The 13644-nt window shown below is 46.5% G+C and overlaps 1 protein-coding gene across 1 annotated transcript; it reads right to left on the reverse strand.

Annotated features, from left to right (window-relative positions):
- Window positions 1–204: 204 nt before the first annotated feature.
- On the reverse strand, window positions 205–13347 carry MFSD4B (major facilitator superfamily domain containing 4B). The gene is made up of 4 exons (XM_074580937.1): window positions 13090–13347; window positions 12836–13004; window positions 8611–8727; window positions 205–5268 (listed from the first exon to the last, which is right to left on the reverse strand). The coding sequence occupies exons 1-4, from the start codon at window positions 13291–13293 to the stop codon at window positions 4034–4036; spliced, it is 1725 nt and encodes a 574-aa protein (XP_074437038.1). The 5' UTR covers window positions 13294–13347; the 3' UTR covers window positions 205–4033.
- Between the last annotated feature and the right edge of the window lie 297 nt (window positions 13348–13644).

Below are 13644 nucleotides of genomic sequence, written 5' to 3' on the forward strand. Positions count from 1 at the left end.
CGTAAACACGACTGCTCAAAGGAGTTTCCAGCTTAAGCTCTGGGATCTAAAACCCTGGTATCAATTCTTGGAGGCCTTCCCCAAACCAGAAGAGAAACGGTTACAGTTTTCCATTAGCCAAAACGAGAGTAAGTTTTAAATTTAGAAGTCCAGAGTAGCTTTGAAAAATAGAACAAAATTTTATTTTACATCAAGGAACCTGAGTGCCTTCTCCAGTTAAGAATTTATTACATTCAAGATACAAGTCAGTCTATTAAATTTCACATTATACAGTACAATGTAAACCCACACCAAGCAGAATAAAAACTATTAAATATATAACAGAACATCCACAGATTGCGATGCGCTTTTATGCAAAGTAACTAAAAAATAAACAACCCATCAAGGCACAAAACTCTGCCTACTCTTGCATTCTAAAGCATTGCTCGTGTTCGCCATCAGGGTGCAAATGCCAGGAGGAAGGTGGGAGTCCTTGCGCTACAAGCCAGCATTTGGCACTGCTTCGGGGATAAATAAAAATATTAAATAATGATGATCAACTGCAAGAGGTTACATTTAACGCCGCAGTAAATGGGCAAGTGCTCATCTTCAACCCATTCCTCTTTTTAGGGACAGAAATAGGATTCTCAGTAACTTCAGGTATCTAATCCATGGACCGCAGCTCTTGTCCTCAAGAGAGAGATGACTTTTCTAGCGTAAGCAAGGCAATGGTAAAGTAATACAGGTTACTTCAAGTCATTTCAACCCACAACATGGAAGTTTAAGTGTTTAAGCTTTCTGGAGGATCTGCAACTTAAAAGGCACTGTAAATAGATCCTCACTTTAACTGTATAGGTCAGGAAGCGATTTACTTCGGAAAGAAATTTACACGTTGACAACTAGCATTCATTGTCTAAAAACAAGCCTTGAGGAACACCAAAATCCAAGAACTAGGAAAGCTACAGCCTTCAACGCCAAGGATGCGCAGAACTGCTGTGAGCTGGACACGTCGCTGGCAATATGTCCTCGATCTGTTTTAATCTTAAATTAATTGCTTTAAACATTTCATTTTCATTAAAGGGCAGCCCCTGCTACTAAAAGCATGCTTTTAGGAGAACAAGTTGTGTAAGTGTATGGCATTTCAAGTTTGAGGCCAGAATTGAGACAGCGAAGGCTCCAAGAGCTCACTGAGATGACTCAATAGTTAGATGTCGTCCAGCCAAAGGCCTCCGCAGATCAATCCGCTGGGATTCTACACGGTACTATTTGAGCTAATTGTGCGAGTTCCACTCTGTCTTCCTGCCATCGCTTTTTGGAGCCTTTACTTCTGGCAAAAAGCTGCTCTTTCTTACCTTGGGGTTCCAGGCTGTGGCTCCATTCCTGCTGCGCAGGCCTCCTGCTTTCAAGGGGGGAAATGGGGATGAATTCACGGGACTTGTGCAGCAATTAATGCAGCCAGTTAAAATAACAATAGTCTTTGTTTTGCACAGTATTTTTACATTCGTTGGGAACATGTTAGTCAGAAACACAGAGAATTGCACATATATAAGCAATAAGTAGATAAGGTTTAACGCGGTTACAGTGTATTTCCCAATGTGGCTGTTATTTCATTTTCTGGGTTTGTCTAAGTACTTGATTATGCAAGGTGTGTAAATTATCCCTGAGAACAATCTTATGTGCAGGACATTCCAATTTGGAATTTCATTCCAAAAATTAGCGTATGAATTGGGGGCGTTACTTAAAAGCTTCCTGGTTGCCATTTTCTTCTGGCAACATGATCTCAGGTAGGGGCAAACTTTTCTTACGTGGCTGCCAATTCAGGTCAAGCCTCTGCCTTGCAGTGACAGCGGGGAGTTGCCACAGACCCGGTTCCCTCTCTGCTCCTGTTTGTCCTGCGCCAAACCCAGCTTCTGCCAAAGGAAACCTGAGACCTCCCTGGGGGAAGGGGGGAATCCCACAAAAACGGGGCAGCAGCCGTTATCACCCCCCATTTCGTCCTTACCGTGGGCTGACACCCCCTGCTCTCCACACACGCAAAGCCCTTACTGTGGCCCGCAGGAGGAAAAAGGGGCAAAGGAAAGCTGGAGAAATGCAGGGTTACTCTGCGCTCACAAGTCACCACCTCTGCCGCACCGCTTCACTCCTTATCCTGTGGAACTAAACACACGGGCCCGTACAGCCCGACTCCTGTTGTTGCCCAAATGCTGTCATGTGTGCCAGAGACCAGGACTTGGCCTGATATTTAAAAGCATTTACCAGTACTTAAAGCAAAGACGAGAACCCTCGTGGAGCAAGTGAATCAAGCCCGCATTTTAAAGTGCAGGTTCATGCATTGCATTGGCAAAGATGCCATGATGTGTACATGCAGAAAAAAAAAAGAGAAAGAATTGGGCAAAAAAAAACCCACAATGGCATTTAAATGCCAACAGCAGAGCGAGAGGGAGGCCCTTCAACATGGCAAGATGCAAAAAAAATTAAGCATTTTCACTAGAAGTTGATTCCAGCTTCTTACTAATGTTGCAGAAGAAAGGAAAAGGCCGCGACGCTGCACACTCAGAGGACAAGAGGGAACAAAAACAGACCTGAAAATACACTGACCGTGGAAGGGCCTGTGCTATGCTACATCTAGAGCGCTTTTGTCAGTAAATTAAACTTCTTAGTGAGAAAAATACTCCTAACAGTGCAAAGTAAAAAAAATACCCAAATATGAGCACATTCTTATCGCACAGCCTTAAAAAAAAATACCTAAGCTACAAATTTGGAGTGTCAAGTAGACAAATAATTGCACAACCGCTGTTTCAGAGTCAGATTTTTGCCATGAGCCGCTGCTTTTTTTTGCTGGCCCTGGGGAGGGCTCGCTGGCAGGACTCCTCCTTCCCAGCTCTTGCTGCGCAGCAGCAGCGGCCCTGCAAATACAAACCACGGCCGCTCCGCCAGGAAGAGCCTGCCTGGAAGTCCTCGCCCCAAGACACCAAACCCAAACGGCACCAATCCAGCAGGCCAGGGGCAAGTGATGGTGCAGGATAACCTGGAAAGGACTCTCTCATCAGTAATTCCCTCTCGTTTTCTAATTTTCATCTTAACACTTTCACTGTGTGAAAGCCTCATCACAGGAAGCCAGAAAAGTTGTTACAACCTTAATTAATTTAAACAACTGGCTTAAAAATACCACAGCCCTATGTCAATACCATATATTAAGTAATCTCTTGATATATATACCTTTATCTATCTTCTTCATACATGTCTTGATTTCAGTGGTAGTGCAGTAATTAAAATCCCAAGTACAATCACAAGCACTTTAGCCTATTCAGATTTGTCACCGCTGTTCAACTCGCAAATCAGAATTAAGCATTACAGCAGATTAAGACGACCCATTTTGTCCCCCTTCCCATACTCCACTTTTAAATGACCCAAAGGCATGGGTCCACTCCTAAAAATTAATTTTTAACTTTTTTCTCATCTTAGTGACAGAACCAGGAAATTCTATGGTTTGCCAATAGGCTAACTGAGTTAGAGCCACGGGACAGCACCTCACATTTGACTTGATTCCCCAGTTTACGTCACACAAACGTTCAACACAGTAGCAACACTCTTCCTTCACGAGATAGATAAGGAAGCTCAGCATCACAGATAAGAGATGTCTCTCCTCTCTCGTGCAGATATTTTGTGACCGAGCACCTTGGAACTGCACCTTCCGCCCACCCCCAAAAAACTGAGTGGTCTGAGCAGTCCCCTTCTTTTGTAATTAGTTCTTATTACAGCATATATTACTTAAATGCATGCCTCACAATTAGAAAACATCTCTTTTAACATTTTCGTTATAGTCTATACATCTCACCACATTACCCCGTTCACGTCACGGTGGACTCTCCCGCTCCGAGACACATCGCGGCAGACTGAAAATGAAAGAGAAGAAAGGGCCAGACAAACAGAAACAAACGCACTGAGCTCGGCACCGTTATAAAAGGATTCTTGAACCGCTTTACAAGAACCAGCTGCAATTCAATTGCATTTCCCTTTTTTTTAAAAAAAAAAAAAAAAGTCAGTTTTTACTTTAATCATTCTTCTCCCGGTCAACATTCACGTTTTTTCTCCCAGGGGAGCCACCGGCAACCGCTGGAGAGTCACGCAATACATCGTCCAGATGTTGCTGGAGAGAGACTGTGGCTGCAGAGTCCCCTGGGATCTTACGGGAGGTCTCTATCACAGAGTTTCTCAGCGTGTCATTCATTTCTATTACCTCAAAGTCTGCTTCGTTCCACTCTCCTGCATCCTCCTCATCCTCTTCATCCTCATTAAGCCCCGAATTTGACAACAAAGCTTTCCTGTCCTCGCTCTCACTCATTTCTTTCAAGTCGCTCTCACCGGGAGAGTTGGCCAATTTGTACATCAGAGGGAAGAGTACAAATGTCATCGCGGAAGTCGCCAAGGCGGTGTACATAACCACGGGGACATGGTGAAACCTCCCTTGAAGATACCCCACGGCGGCAGGAATGCACATCTCCCCCAGCGCGGCGCCGATCACAAAGAGAGAAGCCGATTTCCCTTGCACGACCGTGTACTGCTCTATCCAGGAAATGCCGCTGGGAAAGATGGTGGCCATGGAGGCTCCGTACACGGCGGTTCCAACCCACAGGGAGGCTGGGTACCTCGCGAAGAAGGCCAAGCACGAAGAGGAGACGGCAGAGCCAACGATGCTCAGCAGGATCATGGTGCCAGGGTACAAGCAAGCAGCGCAGAATATCGCCACTCCTCTGCAAGCGGCAAACGCCCCCCAGAAGACAGAATTCAAAGCGGCTGCTTCATTTTCTTTCATCTCAGCAAAGACCTTTGCATAAGTAAATATGTAAGAGCCGTACGTCACCTCTGCCCCCACGTAGAAGAGGAAGAAGATGAAGAGGAGAATGATAAGGGCATAGTGGTATTTGGCAAACATGCCTTTCTGCGAAGAAGCCTTGGATTTGTCTCGAGCTGAGCTGCCCTTTGAATACAAAATAAAAAAGAAGAAAGACACGAACAGAAGATAGGTCCCTATGACAACATAGGACCACAAAAAATCTGCACCAAGATGGTGTTTCAGCGCTGACGCAGCTGATGCTGTCGGCACAGACCTCCACACAGACTGGTTTGTGTGTTCGGCTGCTGGAAGGTCTTGAGATTCGGAGCCTCCCAAGGCCATTTTAGCCAGGATCGGAGCCACGAACGCACCCACGGCAAAACTGAAGTGTAAGGCCTGCATGTGTGGCCCAGCCTCTGCTCCCCAGGTGTTCAGTGCCAGCACGTTACCACCTGCGGGTCGGAGAGAGGAGGATTCAGTCATTTCAGTCTGAAACCAGATATTGGTCTGAAGCTGCGGCAGGGGAGGTTTAGATCAGATATTAGGAGGAATTACTTTACTGAAAGCGGTCAGGCACTGGAACAGCCTGCCCAGGGAGGTGGTTGAGTCACCATCCCTAGAGGTGTTTAAGAAACATCTAGATGTGGCACTTCAGGGCATGCTCTAGTGGCAGAGATTGTAGGTTGTTTGGTTGGACTCGATGATCTCAAAGGTCCTTTCCAACCACGAAGATTCTATGATTCTATGATTGGGTAAAGAAAAAAAAAAAAAGGACAAAACAAACCAAACCGCAACCTGTATTATTAATTCAATTTGCAGTAATATCAGGTTTAGCAAATAAAATGTGCAAAATTGTCCTTAACTGAAATTCTGTCTGTAAGCACCTTAAACCCACGTGATTAGTTGAGCGTTACGAGGGTATTCACAGCAGTCAAAATGAAGAGCCACACACTGGCTTAATCCAGCCACAATGCCTGTGCTTAATTACCCTACTTGGCAATTTGCAGCATTTTTCAGCCTTTTTTCAAAAGAGCAAATTTAATTGCTTCTCGTTTCTGTGAGTTTTAAAAGCTACAATGCACAACGCTAAAAATCAGAGGCCTCATTAAACCAACATCCCAGGAAACATCAAGAATCGCTTGCTTCTCATGGGCTGGGACTAACCAGCTGCATTCAAATGACTTTCCAGAAACGGAAAGGTTTACAATAATACAATAAAAAGGTTTACAATAAAAAAAGTTTACAATAAACGACAACACCTTCAGATCAGAAATAATGCTAGAAAATAAGATCTCAGAGAGCCATTTTTAAGTAGTGCCCGAGAAGAATGCAGGAAAATAAGAACAGTAAATTCTTGTGCTATAGTAGAGCAACCCTTGTCACGCAGCACTAACACTTCCAAATTAATTCAGTTACACTCTGTCATCTGCTGCCTCGCTCTTAGTTTCTCCTGCTGGGAAGTCTCCCCGCCTCAAAGGTCTGCTGTCCTAGCAGCAGCACACCTACCCACCGAAGCCACTCTCACAATAAGCCAAGAGGATTTTCCCATATGAAGAATTTTTAAGCCAAGTGCTATGCATAATGATCCTACCAGAGGCAACAAATACACCTCTGCACTCAGGTTATTTAGCGTAACCTGTGCCGTGCAAAACCACCGTTTTCACTACTGGATCCTGTATCACGCTCGCTCCAGCGTTAACAGAGCTCCCTCCAGCTGCGCAGGATTAGGGCTGATGTTTCCCGTGTGCAGCCACCACTCCTCTGTGTTGTCCACGAGCCAAGCCACTGAAACCAGCCCTGGCTGGGGATGCTTCCAGCGCTGTTTGGGTAACTAGGCTAATTCATTAGCCAGCCCTTACTCAGAAACAAGCCTGCCCAGAAGCTGGTCAACTGGATCCAGTGGTACCTTGCTGCCTAATAAGGAACCACAGGCTCCCTCAGTACGCCAAGGAAGTCGGCACGCTGCTGGCACGTCACTGGAGAGGTGCCAGGCGAGTGGCTGCCTGTTGCAGCTTCATCTCCTACACTCCAGTAGAACACTCCACCGCTGACGTATTCTTGGTTGTTTCCTGGTCCCCATCTGCCAGGATGCAGCGTTACCCAGTCAGCTCTAAGCGTGCTTAGGTCTCTTGCCGCGGCCTTGCCTCCTAATCCAAACTGCCCGCTACAGCCAGCCATCACCAACTCCTCCTTTCTAAGCCATGCCAAATGAACTCATTTCTGTGGGAATTTCTTTTTTTACACCTTCGGTATAACTGACCTTTCCAACCACACCTGTCAACATTTGCTCTACAAACTTCACCAGTACATCTTCATCCAATAGGGTGCCTCTACTAAGAAATTGGTTTTCAACAGGTTTCCAGCAAAGGTGGGTTTTTTCCAGGCCATCTGCAGTATGCACACGCCACAGACTTACAATTTGGGGCACAGAATAAATTTGTATTCCCAAACACCTAAGCGAGGCTGCCCAAGGGCAGCAAATATTCCTTAATTCAGGGAGATGGATGACATGGCTCTCTAAGTGAGCTGCGGCAGTAAATGTCTGCTGTGACTCCCCAAACCTGGTGTGGTGATGCAGCCCCCCTGGGCCACGTTGTGATGTCAAGGCAAGCCAACATTGTGTTCTTCGTGTCTTGGTTACAAGTACAGTGAGTTGGGATGATCTGGCACTCCCTAACTGTACCTGAAACTCCTGCTGCCTGGATCATACCCTGATCTGGAAGGTACCAGAATCACCTGACAAGAATTGTGACCAAAAATGGAAAAACACTAGCCAAAGTCAATCATCTCACAATCCTACAAACGGCGATCCTAAGTGAGACCCTTCAAGCTCTCTGGGATCACAGAAGCTGTGACCCAGGATCTCCCCCTGAGCTGGGACCCCTCTCAGGGTAGATATTGCGAGGTTCAAAGATCATCTGCTGATAGATGCCAATGAAGGAGAAGGGCTCAAAGATCATCTGCTGCTAAACACCGACAAAGGAAAAGAGCGAGTAATTCACTACAATTAGATTTCTTGAGGTTCAAAGACCATTTGGAACCAATAATTTACTATTATTTGCAAAAAGAGAAAAATCTTTTATTTTCTAACCATAGGTTAACCTCTGTATCTGTCTGTGTGTGTGATTTGATTTAGGAAACGCTGTCCTAAGTCTCAAGTGAACCTTGCCATTCTTGAATCTCTAATTAAGTCACTGCGCTGATTATACCAGATTTTGTTAAATCACTCTGTTAATGTTGTCAAATATCATACAAACTAACCCTGTGATTTACCGTAATAGTGTTAATAAATCTTAAATTGCTGCTACCTCAAAGTTGTGTAGGATCCAAAATCACTCATTCGTGAGACCTGGCCAGGTTTAGGTGTCCAGCTCTCCAACACGGCAACTCCGAGGATCTCTCTCTCAAACACCAGGGCTCGCTCAGGACTAACTCAGTTCCAGCTGGCACTAATGAACAGTAACCCCACTAGCTTCCTGTAGATGAGCAATTTAAAGAAAACACTGTCTAAAGAACACGTGACACTTCCTTTACGCCTGTAATTGCCCACTGAAATGCGTGTTGATCTTCTCCAGGAAGCACGAGACACACAGCTCCCCAAGCTCCTTAAGAAAGGCCCGTTACAGAGACAGAAACACTGGAAGATACAGAATAATCCAAGAATCCTGGCCAGGTAAAATAGCTCCCCTCTTTGAATTCAAGATGCGTCATATGAAATATCAGCAGCGGTTTTGGTGAGCTTCAAGTTTCCAATTAGTTCGGTGAAGGAACTATCGGACCACGTGGTGCCTTACCTGTGTCTAGAATTCCCATGGAAGCTCCAATAACTGACATTAAGACAGTCAACAGCAGGGATTTCTCACACCAGGGTATCCCATAAAGACCAACTGTTGTTCCAAACATGGATAATCCTGGAAAAGTTAAAAAACAAAACAAACAAAAAACCCAGATACTCCAGTTTCCATTTAAACTACAAAACACACAGAAGACCAAGAAATACAAATACATTAATCATTATTACAGTTACTGACAATCCTAATAGGTGATGTAACCTAATTACCTCAAGTCACGATTAGCAGAAACAGCTAGAAAGTTCAACAGAATAATTTTTTACTTGGAAAAAAAGGAACTTCATCAGAATATAAACACTACATGAAAAACCTGTTTTGCTAAAGCTTTGTTTGCAAAGGGAGTAGCGTCTGCTGCTAGAACACAAAGAAGTCGTCTTCTACAAACTTGTGATTTAGAAGGGTTACGTCAGTATCTCCTGCAAACTTCTGGCCTAGAAGCGTTACTTTGCCACTGTTATGGTTTGAGAAACCCAGAGAAATCCATTGTCTTAGACAATTATTCTGTCACACGATGACCCCTCCCCACCCGGGAAGGGGAATCAGGAAAAAACAAGGGAACCGGAGGGTTGAAATAGAAACAGATTGAATAGAATAAGACTAGATAATTAACATTAATAACACTAAAGAACCAATATTGGTCCCAATATCAATATAAAGGATTATACTCGGCCAATTCTATCAGCAGAAGCTGTACACTCCCAGCAGTGGACAGCAAATGTCGGACACTGCGAGTGCTGTGGCTTTGGGAGGAAGGGAAGGGCTCAGGGGTCTGGTGCTGGGGCAAGAAGTTCTCAGGATCACAGCCATCATAGAAGAGGAGAAACTCCTCAGCAAACTTTCTCATTTATACTGAATGTGACATTCATGATATGAAATAATCCTGTTGGCCAGCTTGGGTCAAGTGCCCGGGTCTCGCTCCTCCTTGTTCCTGTACCTGGCGAGCTCAAAAACATGGAGACCTTGAAACCCGCATACCATAGCTGGCTATGAAGTAAATATTTTCACAAATTCAGACACCAGAGTCTTCTAAAAGTGCAGTTTTCCCAGGCATTAGAAGAGAAATTAGTCCTGGGTCACTCAAACCAGGACAGCCACGAAAGAAGTAAAACGTGGTTTTGAACAGTATGAAGTTTTCCCTCTGAGAACTACAGAGCATTAAATTTGGCTCCAGTTTAGGAGAACCCAAATCACTAAACTCTTAAAATCCTATAAAGCGACTGCACCTTGGCCAACAAGCAACCTCCATGTAAAAACGATGACTTTCATTTATATGCTGTTTGCACGAGGGATGTATTCCAAGGGATTTCTGGAGTTTTAAGAGACAGAACTACAAAACTTGTCGTCATAAATTTAGCAGCAATTAATTAACTGCATTACTTTTGCTATTATTAACTACAACGTGCCATTTAAAAAAAAATCTTTTTTAACAGATAGAAATTATTTTTAATACAATTTGGGAGGAAGTTCAGCATTTAAATTCTATGCTTATAATCACCTTCATAATAAAATAACCTGCAATTAGTATCTTGAATATACAGTATTTAGGTTTTTAGAAAGCTTGTACCAGATCAGACGTCTCTATTATTTTTCAAATCAATGCTTGATCATAGGTGGGGCAGATACTTAAAGATCAATGGGGAATGATGGAATTAAGAACTTTGGTTAATTCCAAACAAAACCAACAACAACAACAGAAAAAATAACCACCCAGAACCCTAGAGCCCTAGCAAGATACTTGGAATACATGCCTCAAAACATTTTTGAAGGCTACCATGCTGAGCCACATAGAGAAAAAGCTAAAGATGGGTGTATTAAGTCCAGCTTCTCAGATGCCCCATGCAAAGCTGAAAAGTAACTTCTCAGCAAGTCCTCAGTTGCCCACTTCAGCTCTTCACCTAAAGATTGGTACTTAAAAGCTCCCCTCACAAAGACAGATTCTCTCTTCAATTTTTTCTCCATACAGTAGCAGGGTTTCAGCAGTTGAAAGATGGGAGGTAAAAGTACACAAGCCAAAATCTCTTACGGGCAGCCTTCAGATGATAGAAATGAGAGAAGATTCAGTAGTTCAAATTGTGCTTTTGCCATAAGCACGACCAAATCGGAAAGGATTAGGAGATGAACCATTTTCCAAACATTGTTAACAGCCAGCTATCTTGTCTGATACATCAGGAAAAGAAGCAAATACTAAACTATTTCAAGTTAACGCTTGCTTCCACAGCTGCATTAATTCCATTGTGGAAGGTAAACTCTCAAGTGTCAGACACCGACAACTCCGACCTTGTCAGACATACAAGGAAGCTAAAGGAAACCCACTTTGCAGGTGTTCTGGAGGAGAGGAATAAAGAACGGGGAGGAGACCAAATAAAGCCATCTTGGAATGAGAGCAAATAAAAACAACTGAACCATGAAGATGAAGACAAGAAGGGGGGGCGGGGGGGGAAGAGAAGAGACAGACAGACAGACATGACTACTCCTGATAGCACGAGATGGGCATACAGGGATAAGGAGAGACTTAGTTCCAACATTAGCACTGGAAAATGGATCTTCTCATATGCTCTGAACTGACCCTGTGATTACAGCACGGTCCTCAGGGAACGCACAGCTCTGAATCTCCCCAAGTAAAAGCATGGGAAGGAGAAGGAAAAGAGCGAGTCCCGGTATCTCCTTTAGTCTCTAACTTACAGCATGAAGGCACATACTGCCATTACAGCACTTGAAAGAAAAAAAGACAGGGGTTCCATGATTTTAGGTGTGCTCCAAGAATATCTACCTGAATGAGACACTAACGTGACTCTGAAAGGAGCACCTCATTTCTGGACAGAGCATGGCTCTTGGCGACCTGATGGCCAAGCAGCCCCACTCTCCTGGTGGGAAGCCAGTCCTGTGCTCCTACAAGAGAGTTTCTGTGTGTCCAGAAAACTGTTAAGATCATAAACTGTGGTTCCTATAGCGTTTAAATATTTTCATAGCTAGGCTGCAACTGACCAGCAAGTTTCCACCATCAGATGGTATTTAATGTTTTTCCACTTTAAATAAGTTCTAATTTGATTAAGGCCCTCCAGTCAAATTCTCAGTACTTTTGTCCAGTACACGAAGATGATCATGTCTGCTTAGCTTTAAGAAAGGGGAGGGTTTTATGAAGCTCTGCCCATAGAAGTGTACCTCAGCATGACTGCTGGGGGTTTCCGCTGTGTGCAAATCAAAGTTTCCCCTGTTTTGTTTATGCGTTTCATATGGAGACATTACAGAAGCCTGTATCTTCCAAGAAGATGACATGGACCTGTTGGAGTGAGTCCAGAGGAGGGCCATGAAGATGATCAGAGGGCTGGAGCACCTCTACTATGAGGACAGGCTGAGAGAGATGGGGTTGTTCAGCCTGGAGAAGAGAAGGCTCCAGGGAGACCTTATAGCAGCCTTCCAGTACCTAAAGGGAGCCTACAGGAGAGATGGGGAGGGACTCTCTACCAGGGAGTGTAGCAATAGAACAAGGGGTACCGGTTTTAAAATGAAAGAGGGGAGATTTAGCTATTAGGAAGAAATTCTTTCCTGTGAGGGTGGTGAGGCACTGGAACAGGTTGCCCAGGGAGGCTGTCGATGCCACGTCCCTGGAAGTGTTCAAGGCCAGGCTGGATGGGGCTTTGAGCAGCCTGGTCTAGTGGGAGGTGTCCCTGCCCATGGCAGGGGGGTTGGAACTAGATGATCTTTAAGGTCCCTTCCAACCCAAACCAATCCATGATTCCACAATCTATACTAAGCATATTACTTGATACAAAGGAAAAAAAAAAAATATCCAGTTGTAGTTTTTTTGTCCAAACCAAAGGCACCTTTTGGTCAATTCAAACAGGTTTTCTCAGTTCAAAACCAGACACCACTATTAATATTCCCAGCGAGCCCAACCACTTGGAAATAACGCTGTAACGCCTGGTCACACACGGTGTCAGAAAACGAAGAGAGCGGAGTACCGCAACAGCGAGCGGCAGCGCAAGTGCTGTGGTTTACGGGGAGCAGCGCCACAGGCCCCCGATGTCCCCCTCTCCCGGGCAGGCTGCGCCAGCCGGGGACAAGGGAAACCCGACCCGGGCGGTTTCCGAGGGAGCCATTTCCCTCAGGACCGGCGGCGGTGGCTCTGCCCGGAGCTGCGGCGGGGTGGGCCCGGCCCGGCACTCACCGAGGAGGAGGTGGGCGTTCATCCAGTCGAAGAGCACCCCGCCGAGCACCGACCCGCCCAGGTAGCCCAAGGAGCGGCCCACGAAGATGTAGTAGATGTCGCTGACGTTCTTGTGGACGTTGGCGGCCAGGTTGGGGAAGGTGGGCCCCAGCACCGCGATGCTCATCCCCTGCAAGGCATCGCCAAGGGAGGACGGGCCGTGAGGGGAAAGGGCCTCAGGTGGAGCGAGCCCCCCGCCCGCTCCCCGCACTCACCAGCCCCAGGAAGGCCGCGCACAGCGCCACGGAGATGCTCCACCTCAGCGCGGCTCCTTCCCCTCCCCGGCCGCATCGCCAGCCGCCACCGCCGCCGACCACCGCCACCTCCGCCCTCGGCGCGGCGGGGAGCCGCGGCCCCGCTGCCGCCGCCTCCCCCGGTGGGGCGAACCGGACGTGCTTCTTCCGCTCGGCGCCCGCCATGGCTCCTCGCGACCCGGCGGCGCCGGCACCAACGGCCGCTGCGGCCCGCAGGGACCGCCGGCCCCGCCCCCTCGCATGGCGGCGCGGGGAGGGAGCGGGACTACAGCTCCCGGCGTGCTCCGCGCCGGCGGAGGCCCCGCCCGCGGCCGTTGCCGCGGAGACGGGCCCGCGCGCAAGATGGCGGCGGGTCCGCCTCCCTCACGCCGGTTTTACCGTATTTTGGACAGTTTTCCAGCGCCTGCCGCCCCCGGCCGGGTGGGTAACACTGGCATGACTGGGGCAATTAACACCTGAGCCTGCGCACTGCAAGCGGCTACAGTCCTGTGCCAGAACTACTTTCATTATAATACT

Source organism: Larus michahellis, chromosome 3 (genome assembly GCF_964199755.1).
Source record: "Larus michahellis chromosome 3, bLarMic1.1, whole genome shotgun sequence".
Classification (NCBI taxonomy): Eukaryota; Metazoa; Chordata; class Aves; order Charadriiformes; family Laridae; genus Larus; species Larus michahellis.